Source organism: Camelus dromedarius, chromosome 25 (assembly GCF_036321535.1).
Source record: "Camelus dromedarius isolate mCamDro1 chromosome 25, mCamDro1.pat, whole genome shotgun sequence".
Lineage (NCBI taxonomy): Eukaryota > Metazoa > Chordata > Mammalia > Artiodactyla > Camelidae > Camelus > Camelus dromedarius.
The window spans coordinates 20,380,384-20,401,109 of NC_087460.1; the positions used below are offsets into that span (position 1 = coordinate 20,380,384).

The 20,726-nt window shown below is 40.7% G+C and overlaps 1 protein-coding gene across 6 annotated transcripts in view; it reads left to right on the forward strand.

Annotated features, from left to right (window-relative positions):
• Positions 1–20,726, forward strand: part of FGD4 (FYVE, RhoGEF and PH domain containing 4) — a 167,368-nt gene that overhangs the window by 79,541 nt on the left and 67,101 nt on the right. Inside the window, exon 1 of one of the 6 annotated variants that reach the window (XM_010974643.3) lies at positions 8,720–9,113. The exons of the other annotated variants lie outside the window; for them this stretch is intronic. Coding sequence (XP_010972945.1) covers positions 9,098–9,113 — 16 coding nt within the window. The 5' untranslated portion in view covers positions 8,720–9,097. Of the gene's footprint in view, positions 1–8,719; positions 9,114–20,726 lie in introns of those variants that run through there. 6 annotated transcript variants of the gene reach the window in all.

Here is a 20,726-nt window from a genome sequence, read left to right on the forward strand (position 1 = left end):
TTAGGTGAAATGTAATCATGAAATTCTCTTTATTTTTTATTATCATAATTGATATCCTTAGAATTGAGCCACAGGGTTAGACAGTCTTCATATCATCTAGACTGATCTAGAGAATATGATGGAAGTTTTGGAAGAATTAACTTAAAATCATTCTGGAGATATTTTCTCAAATTGGTGTAGTATATTTACTCAGAAATTTTTTTGAGGGGGAGGAAGGTAATTACGTTTATTTATTTTTGGAGGAGGTACTGGGGGTTGAACTTAGGACCTCATGCATGCTAAGCATGCACTCTGCCACTTAAGCTATACCCTCCCCCTAGTATATTTACTTTTAAATTTACTGTACTGCACTTACTGTTTATGCTGCCTGATTCCTAGAGTCATAATTTTATCATTGGTATAATACATTTATGTCAATTTTATGACAATTTTAGGAATAACTTAAAGATGAAGGGTTATTATGTGAAATATACAAAATTTCTATGAAAAACTACCTAGGAATATAAATACTCCTTGTCTTCTAGAAGTTGCTGTCTCTAGAGCAATGATCTGTGAAGGCTTATGTGCCCCAGGGGGTACAAAAGATGAAACACTGCAGTGCAGGAAGCAGATCCTATTGGAACATTTTGCCTAAGGAATTAAAAAAAAAAAAAAGACACTTTAGCATTCCTAACAGTTATAGACTTACTCTGGCATTTTTATCCAGTCAGATGTCATCAGGGACGTCCTGTGTGTCAGAACATGTGAGGAACTCTGAGGGAATAGTGGGGGGTGGGCAGTGACAAGCTCACTTACCTCCTTTCTGCCCGTGACACTGTAGGCATGGCTGGTTAAATAGACCGAGATAACGTTATCTTAGATAGTGGAATTCCGGCAATACTTGGTAATAAGTGACCATAAACATATTTTGTAGCACCCAGGGGTTTGAAGGTTATATGATGGCATAGTACTTAAACGAGTTGTCAGACCGAAGACATTGTATCTTTTTTTTTAACAAAAAATGCAGATTTTCCCTGTTCACTAGCCTTTCATGATGTGAAAAGAAGTGTCTATCAGTACATATTTAGCAGGTTCTTACCTAGCAGATATATTCAAAAAAATAAACACAACCTGTCTTTTTGAAGTTAAGGTGACATTTGAATGAGTGAGAAAGTAACTAGTCAGCAGAGGGAAGTGCTCTTTGGACAGAGCATTTTTTAAATGATTGTTTGGAAGTGTTTCTATTATTGTGTCATTTTCTCACCAAAATTGATACGTGTATCTTTTCTTTTTTAAAAATTAAAAAAAAAATTCACTTCTGTGCACACAGCCAAACTTAGAGATCTCTTTTACCTTGTTTTAAAAATTTGGAAATAGTTTTAGTAGGTTTCAGACCAAATTTTCAAAAGTGAAAAAATGTTAACACCTTTTATGACATCAAGGCAGATGGAAGTTCACTGGAAGAATTGCAAGGAAAATCTTTGCATAACCGGTAAGTGGGACTGAAAAATGTGTATCATGATTTAGTGAGCGTAGCCGACAATGTACTTCTTCCCTTTACAACGGGGCATCTTTCTCAGCTAGGGCAATCATCAGAACCACGTATGGACGTAAGCTGGCTTACGTCTACTGTTTCAAACGTCTGTATCACGAAATATTTAACCAAGACACTTTAAAAAAAAAAAACAAAGCATATTGAATTACATTGTTTTCTCAAAAACAGTATTTTTGTCTTTACATTATCCTTCTTTAAGTTCTATTTTTGTGTTTTATAGTATGCATTTTAGCACCGTAATACTGTACTTAACGTATACGTATACACATTCGTGCGTGCAGGAATGGGTACGTACATATTTGGGAGTGCGATGCCCAGATTTCATACTGAGAGGATGTGCCATGAAAAAGTTTGGAGACCACTGTCCTAGAAAGCCTTTCCTGTCCCTCCCCTGTGCACCTACAAGTGATGGGCAAACTTGTCAGTCACCATTTTACTCGTCTGCTCTCCCTTTGACTTATTAGAACAGACCATTTAATGAGATTATATTGTGTATTTGATACAGCGTGCACGGGGCTCATAACAATGAATGAGATAGCCATGATCCTTGATGTCCAGAAGTTTTCAAAACAGTAGGAAAGACAAATACTAAACAAGGACATTGGATGAACATTTATTTAATTATAGGTATAAATAAAAGTTCAAAAGGAAATCCAGAAGTAGTGAAATTAGTCATATGTGAAGACCGTAAGGCCATAGGAATTGGAAAGAACAGTGTGGCTAAAGAAAAATGAGATTCCAGGAAAGTGATGATCAGGACTTTCTAAAAAAAATTCCCAAGGGCTTAGTAGTGTGCCATGTACACTGTATTGAGTCCCGTGTTGGGACGCCGTAATTCTTTGTAAATAAGTGGATAAAACAATTTTGGAAGGTATCTCAGACTGATGGCTCAAAATTTTCATTGACTCACACAGAGTTTTTTTGAGTTTTGAAATTTAAATTAAAAATCATTCTCTAATTTGCCGCAGGTAACTAATTCATACTGTTTTGAACCCATTTGTGTTATCTGCCTAGACGCTAAACACACTTGCCTTTGTTACCTGTGTAGAGGATGAAGATAAGCCATGCCCCATACATGGTGAGCTGTTCGCTAACATACGGTTTCTTATCTTGAGTTCTGCTAGCGGTTAATGCTCAAACTAAAGTATGTGTCTTAAAGACTATGGACATTTTATAATCCTTAGGGTAATATTAAAAATCTGTTTCAGCATTATTGGTAAGGTTTGCAGTTTATAGATTGCCAGGATAATAATCTAAAAACTTCAAACAAGTAAATTTAAAAGTACCAGTTCATTAGTTAAGCCCTTATGATAGAAACAGGATTAAAAAAAATTAGATCCCTTTTTATCTTTGATCTTATTTCCTACCACGAAGACAATAACTTAGAAAAGTTATCTGAAAGCTTACTGCAATGTGGATCAACTAATGTTCTGTCTGTCTTTCTTTGGGATTCTCTTTATTCCTGTAGCACACTTCTGAGATGGCATCAAAAAGGAAGCTTCTTGTTTAATTGTGTCATTTTATCTGAGGGATAAAAGGGAAGAAATAAACAGAGTGGCTGGTTTGCAAAAATAGGATGGTGCTGGTTTTATTTAGGGTGTCTTTTCTTTCTGCATTCTGAGTTTGCCCTTTAGGAATATTTGGGCAACACAAGAGGCCTAGACAGCTGTGTTACACCAGCAAGCTGCGCACTAGGGCACTGGGGAAAGGAAGACAGTAGTAAAAAGAAATCTGGATAAGGTAGCTGATTAAAAAGGGGGAGAAATGAAAGCTCTCTCTCTTTTCTCCCAAGTTAGGAGAAGTAACTGGCTGTACTTCACCCTTTATCTGACCTGGCTAGGGCAAAGCCTAAGTTTTATTTTCTTAAAGCCTCAGAGGAGCCTTTTCTGGAAGCTGCGTGGTTATTTCAAAGCTGGAAAAAATAATTGTTAGGTTCCTGTGGAAATTTATGAAAAGAAAACATTTTTCTTGACTTCCTTCTCAAAACCCGTGATTGATGGAAGGAACGTGGTTTGGGAACATATTTTGAAAGCAGAGTGGCAAGAGATGAGACTGGAAAGGTGAGCAGAGGACAGTGCCTTCAGGCCCTGCCTGGAGTTTGCATTTCATTCTCAGTGCAGTCAGCCGCCATCGAGGGTTACCAGCTGGCAAGTGGTGATCGTGGTGCAGGCCACAGTGAAGTTTGCCAGTCTGCCACAGATTTCCTCACTTTAGGGCCTGAAATAAGATCCTTTTCCTTCTTTTGCTGCCCGGTGAAATCTTACTTATCCCTCGAGATGAAGTCCAAACCTCCTTTTTCCATCGAAGGAAGTAGTTTCCAGGTATATGGAATGAGAGCATGGAGCTGAAAAGAGAGGTTGGTACTGGGGTTAGATGTTTCAGGATCTTGTGCGCAGTGGGAGGAGCTGCAGCCCTTGAGTGAATCGATTGTCCACAGGAGATCTTGAAGAAAGGGAAGAATGCGAAGGAACAGTACAGACAGTCGTCAGGCCATGCTAGAGAATTCATAACCATGAGCAAACAGATTGAGGGACAGTGGGACAGGCCCCCCTGAGGTTGGGTGGCATAAGTTGATGGAGGAAAAGTGATCTAGTTGCAACAATTTTTTTTTAATTTTGGTAAAATATACATAACATAAAATTTACCATTTTAGCCATTTTTAAATGTGCTATTCTCTGACATCAGTATATTCACGTTGTTCTTCCACCAGCACCACTATCTCTAGAATTGTTTCATCTTCCCCAATGAAAATTTTATACTTATTTAATAGTTGCAGTAATGTTTTGTTTGCAATACACGTCAACCACGGTGCTAAAACTCTATATAGGGGGACATTGTCATGGTAGGACAGAGAGATGCAAGGAAGGGGCACTGAACTGCCCGAGAGAGCATTTGCAAAGAGTGACTCCCTTGTGAGATGGGTGAGGCAGAAGCAGAGGGAGGGGTTGAACAGAGAAGAGAAATGAACGTAGGTGCCCAGCGACTTAAGTGCTTTGTGTATGTTTTTTATTTGGGGTAGATTAGGTTTACTTATTTATTTATTTTTAGAGGAGGTCCTGGGGATTGAACCCAGGACCTCGTGCCTGCTAAGCATGCGCTCTGCCACTTGAGCTATACCCTCCCCTCTTTGTGTATGTTCTTTAATGAAACTATTCTCAGATCTAAGAATAGGTTCATTCAAGAGTTTAGAGTAGGAGAGGTAGAAATGTAGCTGGTGGCAAGATGGGAAGTGTAGAACTCAAAATCTCAGAATTAACCACTTGATAAAGTGAATGTGATTTACTTACAGGAAATGCATAGCTTATCCAGTCTAGGATAGTTACCTGGCATTGATCGAGAGGAATCCAGAGAAATTCTGTAAGAACAGTAATGGTCATAATTAAGGAAGAAACACCGTATGTATCAATTAAGTTTGTTTCTGCTTTGAATTTAGGTAATATCAGTTACCTGGAATTAGAACAAAAACAAAATTGAAAATTAAAAAAAAAAAGTATGCCTTTATCTTAAAGAGCCGGCCATGATAGGGGAAGTGATGAGATAGAAGAAATATCACTAACCTAAAAGTGTGTTTGCCTCCGAGCGAATGAGTGATGTGCTGCAGGAAGTCCACACAGATAATGTCAGACAAGCTATAAATTGGGGCATGAGGATCCATTCCATAGTTGAGATAAGAAATCAGTCCTTTCATTCTCTAGAAGTAAGTATTTTTAATTAGAAGAGAATCATTGAGGTCAAATGACGTTTCAGATACAAGGTTTCTTCTCCGAAACTGCATACCTAAAATACACAAACTATCGCTATCCACACGCCGTTAGAAGGATGTGTAGCGTCTCGTCATGGGCTTCCAAAGTAGAAGAGTAACGGAACCGAGTTAAAACCCAGAATGGGCAGCAGTGTAATCCAGGATTGTGTTGTCATCCACCTGGAAACCCTGGTTTGGGAGGTGCTGTCTACCTGAACAATATATGTGGTTGGGACTTTAAGTGAACATTTAACTAAAGAATTAATATAAAAATCACAGGAAAAAGATACAGTGAGCCAGGGATTATCTACTGTTGATGATGAGAAAGGCAATAGGTCTACTAAAAATCACTTAGCTTTGAGTTTATACTATCCAAGGCAAACCATCTGTTTCACAGCCTCCTGCTTTTTTAAAGAATAAATTGCTTTTATTTGCTCCTTAATCTTTTTAAATTAAGAGATAATTTATATACAGAACAATTCTCCCTCTTTAGCTTGTAATTCTGAGTTTTGACAAATGCTTACAGTCGTTTAACTGCCACAATGTTAAGATGTGGAGCAGCCCCATCACCTTTGAAAATTCTGTCCTACCCTTTTGTAATCAAGCAGTTCCTCCTTTTCCCCTGTAACCTCGGATTTATTTTCTGTTCCTGTATGCTTGCCTCTTCCAGAATGTGGAGCCTTATACATGGAGCCTTTTAAATTGGCTTCTTTCTAATGCACACACGTGTCCCCAGTTCATTCCTTGAGTGTTACGCCGTTGTACGGGTGGACCACAGTTTGCTTATCCATTCACTGAGTGAAGATCAGCTGGGTGTTTTCCAGCTTTTGGTAATTATGATAAAACCTCTGTAAACATTCTTGTGCAGGTTTTTGTGTGAATGTACGTATTCATTTCACTTGGTAAGTACCTAGCAGTGTGATTGCTGGGTCATATGGAAGTGATTGTTTATAAGAAACTGCTGTGGCTACTGTTGGGTAGCTTAAATTTAGTTACAAATTTGTGGTGGATGCTGAATATAATTGCAGATTATCTACTGTGGACAGTGAGATTCAGTGATATTTTAATTACCACTTCCTAGTTGCAAATCATATTTTGGTTTTCTAGTTTTTGTCCATATAGATTCAAAATTAGATTCTATTGTATCTTAATTTATTGTGCAAAACTGAATTTAATTTATTCAAGGTTATTATCTTACTAGTGTTACTGGCCAAGATTTTTAACATCTTAAACCTACTTTTCTCTTCTGCAGAATGGTAATTATTATTCCTTACCTCACCTGTGTTATTCCTTTTACAGAAAAGCATTCCATTCTGTAAAATAGTGATAAATTATTATTACCTCACAGTGAGGATTTAATGAAATGCTGCATGGAAAGTGCTTACCAGAGCACCTGGCACAAAGTAAATGTTAGCTACGGAAAAAGAAAAGGTATTTGTTTGAAAACCAAACCTGAGATTATAATTTACACATTGCCATCAAAACTCAGGAAGCACAGAAGTTGGTGCATTTTCATGACAGGGAAACATTCTGCTTTTTACATCACTGAAATTTGCCAAGGCTAAGTGGTTTTGGAATCAAATATAAACAGTTTCCCTGTCACAGTGAAATTTAAACACATGGGTAGAGTTTGTGAAGGACATAGACGATAATTCAGGTTTTTATCCTTCTTTCTTTGACTCCTTTTCTCCATGTTTGAATTGTCTGTTCTTTTTAGATTAAAACCTATTCATGCCTAATGTGCAGATTTCTTTTATTAAGAATTATTAAGTTGATAAGTCCACTGTTTGATGAGCAGATGGAAGTTCCTGTGAGTCCCATCTGAATATGTAACACATAACCCTCACGCTGCGTCTGGAGTGTTGCCCACCTGCCCTGACTTTAAGCAGTTCCCAAGCAGGTACAATTGAGCCAGAGCTTTAGGCATCAGGGAGTGTCAGGACCCTAGACAGGAAAGTCTCTGCCCGAGTGGTTCTCCACGTATGGTCCCTGAATTGCAGTCCTGGATGAGTAGTGTCAGCGTCACCTGGGAGCTTGTTAGAAATGCAAATTCTGGCAGCCATTGTGGAAAACAGTATGGAGATTCCTCAAGAGACTAAAAATAGACTTACCATATGACCCAGCAATCCCACTCCTGGGCATATATCCTGAAGGAACCCTACTTCAAAATGACACCTGCACCCCAATGTTCATAGCAGCACTATTTACAATAGCCAAGACATGGAAACAGCCTAAATGTCCATTGACAGATGACTGGATAAAGAAACTGTGGTATATTTATACAATGAAATAATACTCAGCCATAAAAAATGATAAAATAAGGCCTTTTGCAGCAACATGGGTGCTCCTGGAGAATGTCATTCTAAATGAAGTAAGCCAGAAAGAGAAAGAAAAATACCACATGGTATCACTCATATGTGGAATCTAAAAAAAAAAAAAAAGAGAGACAAATTAACATATATAAAATAGAAACAGACTCACAGATGTAGAATACAGACTTGTAGTTGCCAGAGGGAAGAGGGGTGGGAAGGGATAAACTGAGAATTTGAGATTTGCAGATACTGACTGGTATATATAAAATAGATAAACAAGTTTATACTGTATAACACAGGGAAATATATTCGATATCTTGTAGTAGCTCATGGTGTAAAAGAATAGGAAAATGAATATATGTATATTCATTTATGACTTTGTGCTGTACACCAGAAATTGACACATTGTAAACTGACTATAACTCAATAAAAATAAATAAAAAAGAAATTAAAAAAAAAAGAAATGCAAATTCTGGGGTTCTACCACAGATTGGTTGAATTCACCTCCTGAGGGGACCAGGCAGTGTGTATTTTAAAACACCATCCAATTTGACATAATGTTGTAAAATGACTATAACTCAATAAAAAAAATGTAATAAGAAAAATCAATAAAATGCCATCCAGGTGATCTGATGTGTGAGAACCACTGCATCTGGACACACTGAGGAGGGCTTTGGAGAGGTGACTTTGAACTGTAAGAGTGATGTCTGTGGCTTGTTACTTCATTGTGATTTTTACAAATATTTTAATTGACACTAATTTTTTAGGGCTATGCAGAATTTTGGAAATACTGATTAAATGCTATAAACTGAAAAATAAATAATATCTTACCAGTTAAATAATGTTCCGAAATAAAATATAAACTTTGGTTTTCTTAGGAAATTTGAGGAGTATTTATCCACTCTGCACTGTTTATTCAGTAAGATCAGCGAGCTGTGCTCAAATGGATAGGCAGTCGTTAAGTGGCAGAATAATATTTGAGATAATTCAGAATGACATTTTAACATCTTCAAGCATGTGAATCTTGAATCTGTAACCTCTCTGGTCCAGGGCATGGACCCAGTTCAAGTGGAAACAAACTGTTTTCATGCTGGCTTTTTGGGAGCATTACTAACAGTTAAGGAATTAGTCAGTTTATAAACTGTCCTATTCCCAAATGCATTTCTAGTGCATCTGAAGTGCCCATGGACCTCCGGTGTTGTTTGTTTTACTGTAAAAAACAGACATCTCTCCATCCTCCAATACGTGGTCTCATGAAGCACTCTGCAGCAGCCCTCCTCTGGGGAGGTGTGGCATTGTATGCACGAGGTCGTCCTCGAGCCGTTAGGTCCAAGAAGGTCCTGAAGTGAGCAGTGCACCATCCGAGCTCCCGGCTGGCATGTGGGGTCTGCAGGCCATCAGAGGCTTTAAAGCCAGGAGTGAGATTTTATTACATGAACTTTAAAAGAGTAGAAGCCAAATATTTGCTTATTAAACCAAAGTAGACTGATTATCAATATACGTGAAAGCATGTCCACTGATCAAGGTAAGTGGTTTCATTTTCTGATGTATATTTCTCTCTCTCTCTCTTTTTTTTTTTTTCCAGTGTGTGGGTCAGTCTGTAACACAGCATGCTGAGAGACATGAAAGCTGCAAAGTTTGGTTTTAAGTTAAGAATAAGGTTCATATTATTTTTTCACTTTAACGTTAAAATGTGTACTATTTTCATGGTTTTTAGCTCTTCTGGGGGCTGTTTCTGGGTCAGTGAACTACAAGTTTTAATATAGTTCTGTTTCTCTGACTCATTCTTAGTAACATTAGAAAAGTTTGAAACTTTAGTCACTGATGGGAGAATGAAGAGAAAGAAAGCAAAAGTTTTCTCTTTTTTCTTCCATTTCTGGTGCGAACAAAGCGAAGAAATGTTTGCCACTCATCCTTTTCTAGGACTGCTGCATGGAGTGCTGTCCTGTCCCAGCAAGCAGGCAGACACATCCCGCCGTCCCCGTCTTCTTGTTTTCCATGTAAGACGCTGTTGCAGGGACAGGCATGGGTTTTTTTTTTTTTTTTTTTTGATTGCTAGTGGCATTAAGCCACTGTTTTTTCCTCCAAAATTCTAGAGGGCATATTAATGAGAAATTGATTCTTTCAAAGAATAATGAAACTCTGCTGTGTGGTAGAAATGTAATCATGTGACAGGAAATTTCTGCTAAAAATATTTTTTAAAACTGGTATGGGTACGTTTTGTGAAGCTGTTTTCCCATCGTGGGTGCATGGACCTTCCTGAAGAATGTCTACCCTGCTTGTCTGTGCTGTTAAAACAAGGTGAACTGAATCTTAGGCAGTCTGCACAGTCACCAAGATTCTCTGGTAGTGTCACCTCTTTGCTTCTTTTGGCCTGGGGAGGGGGCTGGGGGGTTGCGCTGGGTGTGGAAGCCCAAGGGCGGGGTTGCAGCGAGGACGAGGCTCCCTCCCACAGCTGCACAGCCTGGCTGGCCCTGCTCCCAGGTTCTAGGAGCTGCTAGAGATGCTGTAACCCCGTCCCTGCCTGCCCTGGCCCCCTCCGTTATCCAGGAAGAAGCCTCAGTTCCTTTGCAAGGATTCCACTTGTTCTTGTACCAAGTTCAAGGCTTGTGGGCTCTCTCCACCGTTTGCCATTGCACTGTAAAATGGGATTTTTTTTTTAAGCAGCGAAAGGGAAGTATTTTCTTTCTCTGTTAGTGAAGTTCTCTCTTCCTCTGAAACGGCGTCTGTTGTTTCTCATTCCACCTTCAGATACTTAGGGATGGTTGGAGAGAAGCAGTGTTCCCTCCTGAAAAGCAGCCCGGGTGGAGAGAAAAGTGCTTCCCGGAGTCTTCTGCTCTAATGGGAAGCTCTGTGTAATGCGTGGCCACTACAGTTTACACGTTCCTTTTAAGGTTTTTAAACTGAAAAGCCAGTCATGTAGCACTTCCTGTCCACACTGCTGGGTTATTTGACTGCTATTTTGTTGTCCAAGAAAAATTTTAAATATGTACATTTAGTGTACATGTTACTTGTAAAAGTTTCATCTCTTTTTAATGACTTGAAGAAACTTTCCTTTTTAAAACTTATGCTTGTGGGCAAACTCCCATGAAAACTGAAAAGAGAAAAATGGAATGTGAGGCATGGCTCAATGGGAAGTACTCTCCAGTCTTTGCAGGGATGATGAAGCGGCCTTCATTTGATATGCATTCAAATTGTGTGTAAATTAAATTGCAATTCAGGATTAAGACTTAAACTGGAACAGCCCTCCTTAGACACTGGAATACCAGTCATTCAAAAAAGAAAAAAGCCTTTCCCTGGGTGCTTATGAGGTTTATGCATCCCTGCTACCTTTCTGACCTACCATCTGGCCATCATGTTTATGCTGTGCTATTTCTTATGTATAAATTAGGGAGCTAACTTTTATCGGTCTGAAATTTATTCTTCAAGGTCTTCACCCTGATTTAACTATGCTCTCCGACTTAGCCCTCCCACAGTCCCTGTCACACTCTGTGTAATGGTCTTTCCCCTGCTAGTCGGCCCAGGGCCTGCAGCCGGCAGTCATACGTTGCGGCAGATGGAAGGAGAGTGCCTCAGAAAAGAAGAACAGTGTTAGTCACGGAAGCTGGTGGTTCTGCATGGTGGTTAGTAAACCCTGGCCTGGGGAAAACCTCTCTTTCCCCTCTTAGACAAAAAACCTGCCAAGTTGTGGTAGCCTGGCCATCTCCATGTCATTATATATTTCTTATGCTTGGGCCCCAAACCCTCGTCTTCCTTGAGTCTTTTTTCTCTTACCAATCTGTTAGTCCAATCTGTCAATCAGTTCTACTTTGAGAGATATCAAATTGACCGTGTCCCTTTTTTTTTATTAAGTGAAAGCAAGTTTATTTAGAGAGACACATTCCATAGACAGAATGCGGTCCGTCTCAGAAGGGAGAACAGCCCTGGAGCGTGGGTCATCTCGGAAAGGGAGAGTGGCCCTAGGAGATGTCACTCCAGAGACATAGAGAGGCGTCTCAGAAGGCAGGAGAAGCCCCAGCTGACCATGTCTTAATGCCTCCACTGCTACTTGCCCGGTCCAGGCCACACTCAGCTTTTCCTTGGATTATTCCGGTAGCTTCCTCTCCACCTTTGACCTCCTGAAGTCTGTTCTTCACCCAGCAGCCTGAGTGCTCCTTTAAAAATGGAAAGCAAGGCATGGTCTCCTGTGCTCAGAACCTGTCAGTGGAGTCCCATCTCTGCCCTCTCAGGGACATGCAAAGCCCTGCCTATCCTGATGCCAGCCTCTGCCCTGTTAACTCTCTGCCCTCAGTGTGCTCCCTGCTCATTCTGATCTATCTGTGAAGTCTGAGAGGCCAAACTGAGCCCACTTAGCAAGAACTGAGACGAAGTCGTGGGGTGGGGGGTGGGCCTGGTAGTGAGAATGGAGCCTTTGGATGGCTCAGTAAATGATTTCGTGTTATGAATTACAGGGTTCTCTTGGGAGAGAGGAAATAGATGGGAGAAGTTTTGGAGAGTGAGACCAAGAAATTTGGGGAACAGTTTGCATGGAGAAAATTGTGGCAAGATGAAGAGAAAATAAATTTAAGATGTTTTGCTATGTTTGAAGGGTGTACTCCCCCCTCTATTTTTCCTTCCCCTCCTTTTTTTTCTTTTTTTTTCCCTCCTGGGTTTAAGACAGTTAACTCTCTGAAACGCTGCTATAGGGAAAAGGTAGGAAAGGAAAGAAGATAGAATAAAATGTAACAACCTAGAAATGTTTCCTCTTTATAGTTCTGTAGAACTTGATTTGAAGGGGTGGAAAACCAGTACAAGCAGGGGCTGCATGACAGGTGTCACCGCATAGGGGACATGTTTGGAGAATGAAAAGGAGGAGCGATAGACTGTTTTTATTTGATTCAAGATTTCCTTGAAAAAGATCTCACTGAAACTAGATTAATTTGTTTAAAGAAAGACTGTGAAGCTAAGGGAACCAACAAGTGCAGAAACACGCAGAGATGTGAAAAGATTGTAACGTGTTACAGGAATAGAGAAGATCGGAATGCGGCTAGACCGTTAGGGGTGTGTGGCTGAAGCCGTCACCGGTAGTTTGATGTCTGATGGTAAAGGGTCTTCTATGGAAATTAGAGTTTTTTCCTGTGGATCTTGCAGTCCCGTTAAAGGATTTTAAATAAGAGAGTAAGAAGATTGGTTTTAGCATTGAATGAATTCCATACAAATAGAATATATACCTTAACACAAGAAAGCAAGGAAGGGCCATTTACATGATACAGAACGTTCAGTTGGTTACCCTTCCGACCAAATACTTCTCTGTTATATTTATTACGGACGTTGCAGTCAGTTCAGTAGAGGCCAGTAGTCACACCGTTTTAACATTTAGTAGTGTGACGCACACTTAACTTGTGTCCAAAGGGATATGCGACGTGGTTTTTGTTTCAGAGGAGTAGAAGTGTTTGAATTACTGTCTGCCCTTTAATGTTTCAACTAACCATTCCTTTGCTTCATCAAGGCCAGTGCCCGTGGTTGCTGAAGTTTTGAATATTTGCCGTTTTCAGTCTCTCAAGGCAGGTAACCTGCGTGAATTTGCCATCTCTGAGGGAGCCATGGCCTGTTCCATGTTAACCTTTTTCTTTGTAGGAGCAGTGATATTAGACATAACTAAGTGTGACTGACTTAATGCTGTTTTAAAATTCAGAATTGGAAAAATGGTTACATTTGATGGCTTGGCTTATTTTTCTTCCTAACTTCCTTTATCTGCCAACCAGAATATATATATATATATGTATATATACACACATATGTGTGTGTGTGTGTGTGTATAGGAAATAAAAAGTAAGCTGGATGCAGTATTTGCTTTCTCAGTTTTGCATGACTGGAAACAATCCCCTGCACTGTTAGAAGCTCAACACACAACACTATTGTGCTCCTGGTCTAGAAAGCTGGCCTGGGGCAAAAATGAGGCCTGCTGGTCCCATCACACAGCAGTGAGTTAAGGAAAGCAAATGTCAGTGTAAGCTGTTCAATATTAAATTTTAGTAAAAGGAGATTTATATTAATATTTGTCTTACAAGAGTATCAAAATAAAAAGAGTTGAGATGGATTAGAGACTGTCACCAAGCCCTTTTTGGAAAACCACCTAAAACCACTTGTCAGGTTTTAAATTTTTAAAAATTGCCGCTAGTCAGTCAGTGTCTGCATCTACCTGTCACCAGTACCTAAGCAGTGACACTAGAGCAGTAAAAATGTCTCTAATTAATAAGGAAGTTGTTATGTAACGTCCTCACAGTCACCAGGTAAATAAACGATCATGTCAAAATTTTGACCTTTCAGCTTCTAGTTTTCCTAACCTACCCTGTTTTCTCCTAGCGGCAAAAAAAAATACACTTTCCAGATAAACATGGCCTTGCTTCCCACAGCAGGCCTGGCCGCGCCTGGCCATGGCCCCCAGTGGTAGTGTCGGTGCGTTTGAAGTAAGCAGCTTTCAGGTTGAAGGACTGGCTGGCCCTACGGAGCTTTCCCCACTTGGTAGAGTTCATTTTTATCCATTATTGCCATGAAGCTAAATTTGGGTTTGAAAAGTGAATGAACAGTGCCAACAGCTACAAAACAAAGTGGGCCGAGCCCTGAGAATCGGTCAGTGATTTAGAGCCGGCGACGGGAGGTAGGCGCCGTGAAGAAGGCAGAGACTCATAGAAATTAGTGTTATCGGCAGTGTTAGGCTGGAGTGTTTTGGCTGCTGGGAAAAGGTTTAGAGAAGTCAAGTCCAGAAAAATCAGAAAAGCGGATACAAAATAAAATCAGCAAGGTCAGGAAGTGTTTGCTTCTGAAAAGATGTATTTTTCCCTTTGTGAAGAGAAGTAGTGGTCCATCCTTGGTTGCTGTGACGGACGTCGTGAAGACCCGTTCTGTTTGGCTTTAGCAACATCCGTGTCAAACCTTGTGAAGCATTTTGGCCAGTTTGATTTTCTTCTTCTCTCTGGACCTGCCGATAAATTTATTGTGAATAAATGGAAAATAGTTTGGCAATGGGTAAAAGGAAGAGGAAAAGCCAAGATTCTGGCTGATTTATGAACCAGACACCTTGAATAAATGAGTTGGCTACTGTAGCTCTTGGGAGGAAAGCCATCTTTTGCCCTTCAAGTTCATTTCTTACATCTGTTTTTATTTCTTTTGGAATTTATGAAGTTAAGAAAAATTTTAATTATATTGATTTCAGAAGTCTCTTCTTTCATAGCAAAGATTGAGGAGGCCAGATCATAGTTTCGGCTCTGCAGGCCACATGGTTTCTTTCGTACCACCTCACTCTGCCACCTTACTGAAAAGCATCGAACACAGTATGTACAAGAATGAGTGTGGCTGCATTCCAGTAAACCTTCACTAACAGAAGTACGTGGTGGATTTGGCCAATGAGTTGTGGGTGGTAGCCTCTCATTCAGGTCTGTTTTAATCCTCCCTTTGAGGGCCTCACGGGCTGTAGTTTGCAGTTCCTGCTTGAAAGGCATTTTAACCTCCCTACCTGAGGGCAGGCTGAAGGCCTTACCGACCCTACACAGTACCAGGCACTGATCCTGTTACAGTGCCCTCTTGCAAGCTGCTGTATATTTTTTTCCATTCCCTTTTGTTTAATTGTATAGTTGACATACAATATTATATAAGTTACAGGAGTACAATATAGTGATTCACAATTTTTAATTCACGTTTATCATTATTGTAAAATATTGGCTATGTTCCCCACGTTGTCCAAGAAGCAAAATAAGTGCTTATTGAATTTAATAAGCAAGCAAGCCTAGTTACCTCCCCCAACAAAAGAAAAAATAAATTATATATATGATAGTGAGTGTTTAAAAAACCCCACAAGATCCCCCCCCCCAAAATGCCTACCTTACTTTATCTCATTGGATTCTTGAGAGGAACAAATGAAATAATGCCTGTAAAGTGCTTTGCGTACTGCTTACTTGGCTCAGAATGAATAATATTGTTAGATTTTATTAATACCGTTATTTCTAATAGTAGTAAGAACAGCATTAGCATTTGCAAGCAAATTTATAGTAAACTGTGTAAGTTTTAAAGCACTATGAAATCCCAAGTTGTGATAGTTAATATTTTTGTGACATTCAGGATAAATATCTCCGTGTGTGTGTGTATGTGTGTGTTACTGAAGGACATAGCAGCAGTGCATCCTTCTCATTCCCTCTCTGAAGCTATGCACTGCGGTGCATTTATACAAACTCCTTTTGGTGTCTAGAAAACAAATCAGTTGAGAAAAGGCTGTTTGAAAAATAGCTGTTTTTTTCAGGGAGCATAGCCTATTCCAGTACCCTGTACGGGTTATAAGTCTTCAGGAAGAAGTCGGCTTTCTTATCAAACGAAGGGTTTTGCCTGATCTTGGGGTTTAAACCCACAGGGAGATCACAGAACAAAGGCGCAGCTCTGCGTCTGAGTCCTGCAGCTCAGCAGAATCGAAGGGCAGTGGTGTGCTTTTGTATTCAGAGGTCTTATGATACTTGGCTCAATGGAGTGAAACTTCCTGCATTGTGCCACGTATCACTGTTCTCTGCATTGTTAATTATTACACTTTACATCCTGTTTTACAACCACTTTAAGAAAAGAAAAAGTCCCTTTGGAGATTTTTGTGTTTCCTAAATTGTAAGCACTTAAGTCTGCTAGACTGTGGGGTTTTGCAGGTGAGAGCAGGAGGAAGGTGGAGACGATGGAGGGGAGGTGGACTGGCAGGATTACAGAACGTAATTGCATCTGATTTTTTAACCTCCAGTTTTGGGCTCCGTGTGCAGGACCCTAGCGCCCTAACGCTGCTTTTGTGGTCAGCACATTGTGGGAGTGTGCAGCCTCGAAGCTGAGGGCGGCAGGGTCACGTCCAAAAGCCAAGGCCAGGTTGGAGTTTCAGTTCGTAATCTGAGAGTCCTGAGGGCAGCCAGGATGATTAGCAGGATGTCAGGAGCAGGCGGTGGTAACGGAGATAGAGAAGTGTGGGAAACAGCCTGGGCAATAGCTGTTAGACGTGGCAGTGCGTCCCTGGGGCAGCTTTTCCCAAAATGTATTCTGACACCAGCTCTGTGGGGGTGTTAACTGGTAATATATGATGGAAAGTTTTCCTGATATACATACTGGGTTCAAAGTTAAACAGTTTTTATTTTTAACTGTAGGACTTTTCGTGGCTTCTCATGTGGCCATTGCCATCGTGAGGACACAAGTTTTATATTGTCAAATTCGGCAGGTCACAGATGTTTCAGAATCATGGTTAGTTGGTTAGTTGGTTGTGGGTTGAGGCTGGGGGGTATTGAGAGATCCTGTTGCCAGAGTAGTGCTTCACATGATACACTTTGGGGAAAGTTGTCCTAGGGCACGTGACACGTGCTGTGGCTTTTCACCTGGGCTCTTTAATGGGCCGCAGTGAACCCTGCGGAGTCCTGAAGGAACTGGCAAATACCCAGAAACCTGCTCGTGCTCTCGGTCAGTGCTTTCCCTCCCTCCAGCCTAATCACTGGACTGATGTCGGTTACTGTTGTTAATAAAATTAAGGAAACCAGTCCTTTTTATAGGAAGAAAGACAAATGATTTAACCCGTAATCACTGAGACTAAAAACAGCAACAACATGAGTCAAAGCCTCTGTCCAGCTGGCACTGTAAGGGGCAAATAGGCTTCCCCCCTCCTAATAGGCAATGAAATGATATTTTAAAGACAATGTCAAAGGGACTGTATCTGAAGACTTTAATGATGAGGCAGCTAGGGTGTCAAGGTTGGCCAGCCCTAGTGAATATCAGGGCAGACTGTTCGTCCGGGACAGTCTCGCCGGCTCCTGTCACACACACAGCTCTCTTCTTACTTAAAGGCACTGATTCCCTGTCATATTAGTGAGGAGCCTAAGTAAGCATTACCCTTTTCTCCTCTCTGTCCCTCCCTCCTTAAGCCAAGCCCCCTGCAGACTTTATCCTTCATTTGTTTCAGAGCCATTCCTTTCCTCTTCCGCCTCTGCCTTTTGCTCGTAGGCCGGGTTCTTGCCCTGTGTGAGGACTGACTGGGGCAGCTGCTCCCTAATCACAGTTAGCAGGGGATCTGGGGGTGGGGGCTCCAGATACTATGGAATTGTATGTATCTCTTTCCCTCTTTAAACCAGGAATTACCTGAAGGTAAGGCTTATGTCTTATTTCTCCTTCCGTCCCCGGAGTACCTGGCACTTTTCATTATTAGGGAGTTACCACTCAGCACTTGTAAGGAGGGACAAAAAGGAAAAAAGAAAGAAATAGAAGAAAGTAGAAGCCTGATGGGTGTTGCCCGTCATTTTGCAGTGGATCGTTGGATAGTCTTGGCGCTTACAAAAGCAGTTCGTACTTTGGAGGTGTAAAGGTGAGAGCTAGTAAAATTAAATAGTGAGTTTAAGTGGACACAGGCACTTAAATGGGCTTTTCAGAAAATGATTCATTGTTAAAAACCAGCAATTATGCCTAATACGGAGGAAAGTCAAATGGAGGAAAAGTGAAAGCAGTGGGTGGAACCCAGGACGCACATTTACAGTCATGGTCAAGGGGGAAGAATGTGGTTAAATTGTTCAGGGTTAAAATGACCTACCGTAAATTCTACTCCTCATCGAATGTCAGACACCATTTTATCATTAGTAACACTGTCATCAAGTTTAACGTACCAGGCCACGTACTTGTGAATAATTCATTGTTGTGTTAATTTGCAAAAGAGTATTAATTAACCGTAATTTATCCAAAATGGTCTACTGGGAATCTCTGAAAGTGGCAGAGCCACTGAAGCAAGTGGCAGCTCCTGAGAAAGTAAGCCAGGATGGGCGAGTGCTGGGTGGTGGCAGACGAAGATTTAGCCAGTGGTAAGGGCACATATAGGCAGTCAGGGCAAACACAGGAGGCAATTTAAGAGGCTGGAGGGAGGAGAGAGTACAGATCTGGTCCCCTGATCCACTACCCGGGCGTTTACACAGCACTGAGTATTATACGAGCAGTAATAATAATAACAAAGGGTCACTGAGCGCTTACCGCGTGTCATCTGTTGCTCTGGTACTTCCACTAGAATTCATTAAATCGTAGTCCTCACTACATTATGGTGGGGAGAAGCATGATGAATGCTACGAACTCTCTTATAGATCAGGAAACTGAAGTCAGTCAGTCAGTCACCCAGCTATTAGGTGAAATGAGAGTTTTATGACTAAGGTGCCCTGAAGAATGTTTAAATTGCTGTCAGGGTATGTTTAATAACTAGTACAATCGGCCAGGAAACAGCCAAGTGTCATGCCCCGGGGGTCAAGGAAAGCTGCCTGGGTGTGCGCGTGCGTGTGTGTGCGCACGGCATCGGAGCTGCCTTTCTGACACAGGTGATCGTACGGGGGGGAGAGCTAACGTCGGTTATCAGGACCACCTGCGCATTAATATACTTAGAGATGTTTAAACGGTATATTCTTCAATTTCAAAACTTAAAACTGTCAGGAATCTTACGCTCTGGCCAAAAGTGTGACAGCTTCAAAACTCAGCACTTACTTGGTTGCCTGGATAGGCATCTTCTCAGGGTTCTTTCTCATAGTCAGCACAGCAGTGATGCAGGGCGTTTTGATAATCAAGGGCCCGGTTTCTTCCACCTGGTTATGAAAAAGAAGGAGCCAAGAAATGAGTGTTTGTTATAAATTGGCGACCGTTTATTGGATAAAGTCCAGTAGGCTGTAACCTCCTCGGACTCTGGTGGTGTCAACTAGAGCTGCCCTTTGTAAGGAGGCAGAAAGAGACACATGTAATTGATTGTGGCTTCTCTCTACTCCCACCTTCCGCCCTACTTGTGGCTGCAGACACAGAGCAAATTTTGTGCTTTAAATAGCAAGAGCTTTTCCGTAATCTTGACCAAAATTCTTGGTCAAATACAGCCAAAAGGGGAACCTCCATCAGTGCTTAGTTGGGGGTGGGAGAGCTGCCTCCAGCCCCCTTCCACATGCAAGGGGGTGCCGAGGAGGTTTGGTCTGTACCTAAAATAACGCCATGCCAAGGCACAGCGGAGCACAGGGACCAGCCAGCCCCAGCAGACCCCGAGAGCCCACGTTTAAATTGTAGTGATACATGTAGTCTGCGACACATACATACACGTAACAGGTGCCATGGCCGTGGCCTCATCTGTGAGCTCCTACTTGGAACTAGAATGTTGACAATCTTAGTGTGATGTGTTTCAGTTCATCTAACAGCATTTCAGCTTTGAAGGGGCTGATGACAATTCTTTATAGAAATCTTACTATCCTTTTCATTCCCTTCTGAGTAGCAGAAAAATTCAATGATATTGTTTGGAGCATGTTTCAGGAAAATAAAATATTTCTAGTTTGAAAACAAAAATTACTTTTGTGTTTTTAGAGGCTGTATTTACTTTATTTCATTGCGCGCATATGTTGTTGCATTTACCGTGGATACAATAGAAATAATTACCTTTTTACACATTTATATCGTACAGTGGTGGGACCCTTAAAAATATTGAATATTCACAGTTCCTTCCCTTCAAGGCTTATTTTAACTTCATATTACATTTGAACTTCAAAGATCTGAAGCAAGCTACTTTCCCTGACAATTTAACTCTCTGCTATTCTGTGATTTTAGGATTTTCCAAATGCTCAGTCTGAAACATTGACAGCCATTGTGCATTTTAGTTAGTGGCTCTAATAAATGTGAATAAAATTAAAGATTATAATAAATGGAAATCTTTCAGTCAGTTGCTGGGATTTGGGGCTGCTACTGTTTTTATCAAGACAAACATCTGGGTAATTCCACAATTCCAGATGTTCGGAAATCTGGGCTGTAAGGGAGATTATTTGGCTATAGTTTTTTTTTTTTTCCAATTACTTAGAACTCATGTATAAATAATCTTGAATGTTTCAAAATTTAACATTGGAATGGAAATGTTTGAAATTCTGTATAGCTCGAGTTCTCAGACAGCTGTGTCATCTCCTTATTGTTGGAATTTAGAAAACAGCTCTTATGAAATGGAAAATAAGAATGTAGGCGAAGGAAGAGAAACTTGTCAAAGGTCTCTGGAATTCATTTGTTCAACAATTACTAACTGAGCATCTAAGGGGATGTTCCTGAGACATTCCCAGAGTTTACATTCTAACCAGGACAGGCAGTTAACAAAATAATGTTAGTTTGTTAG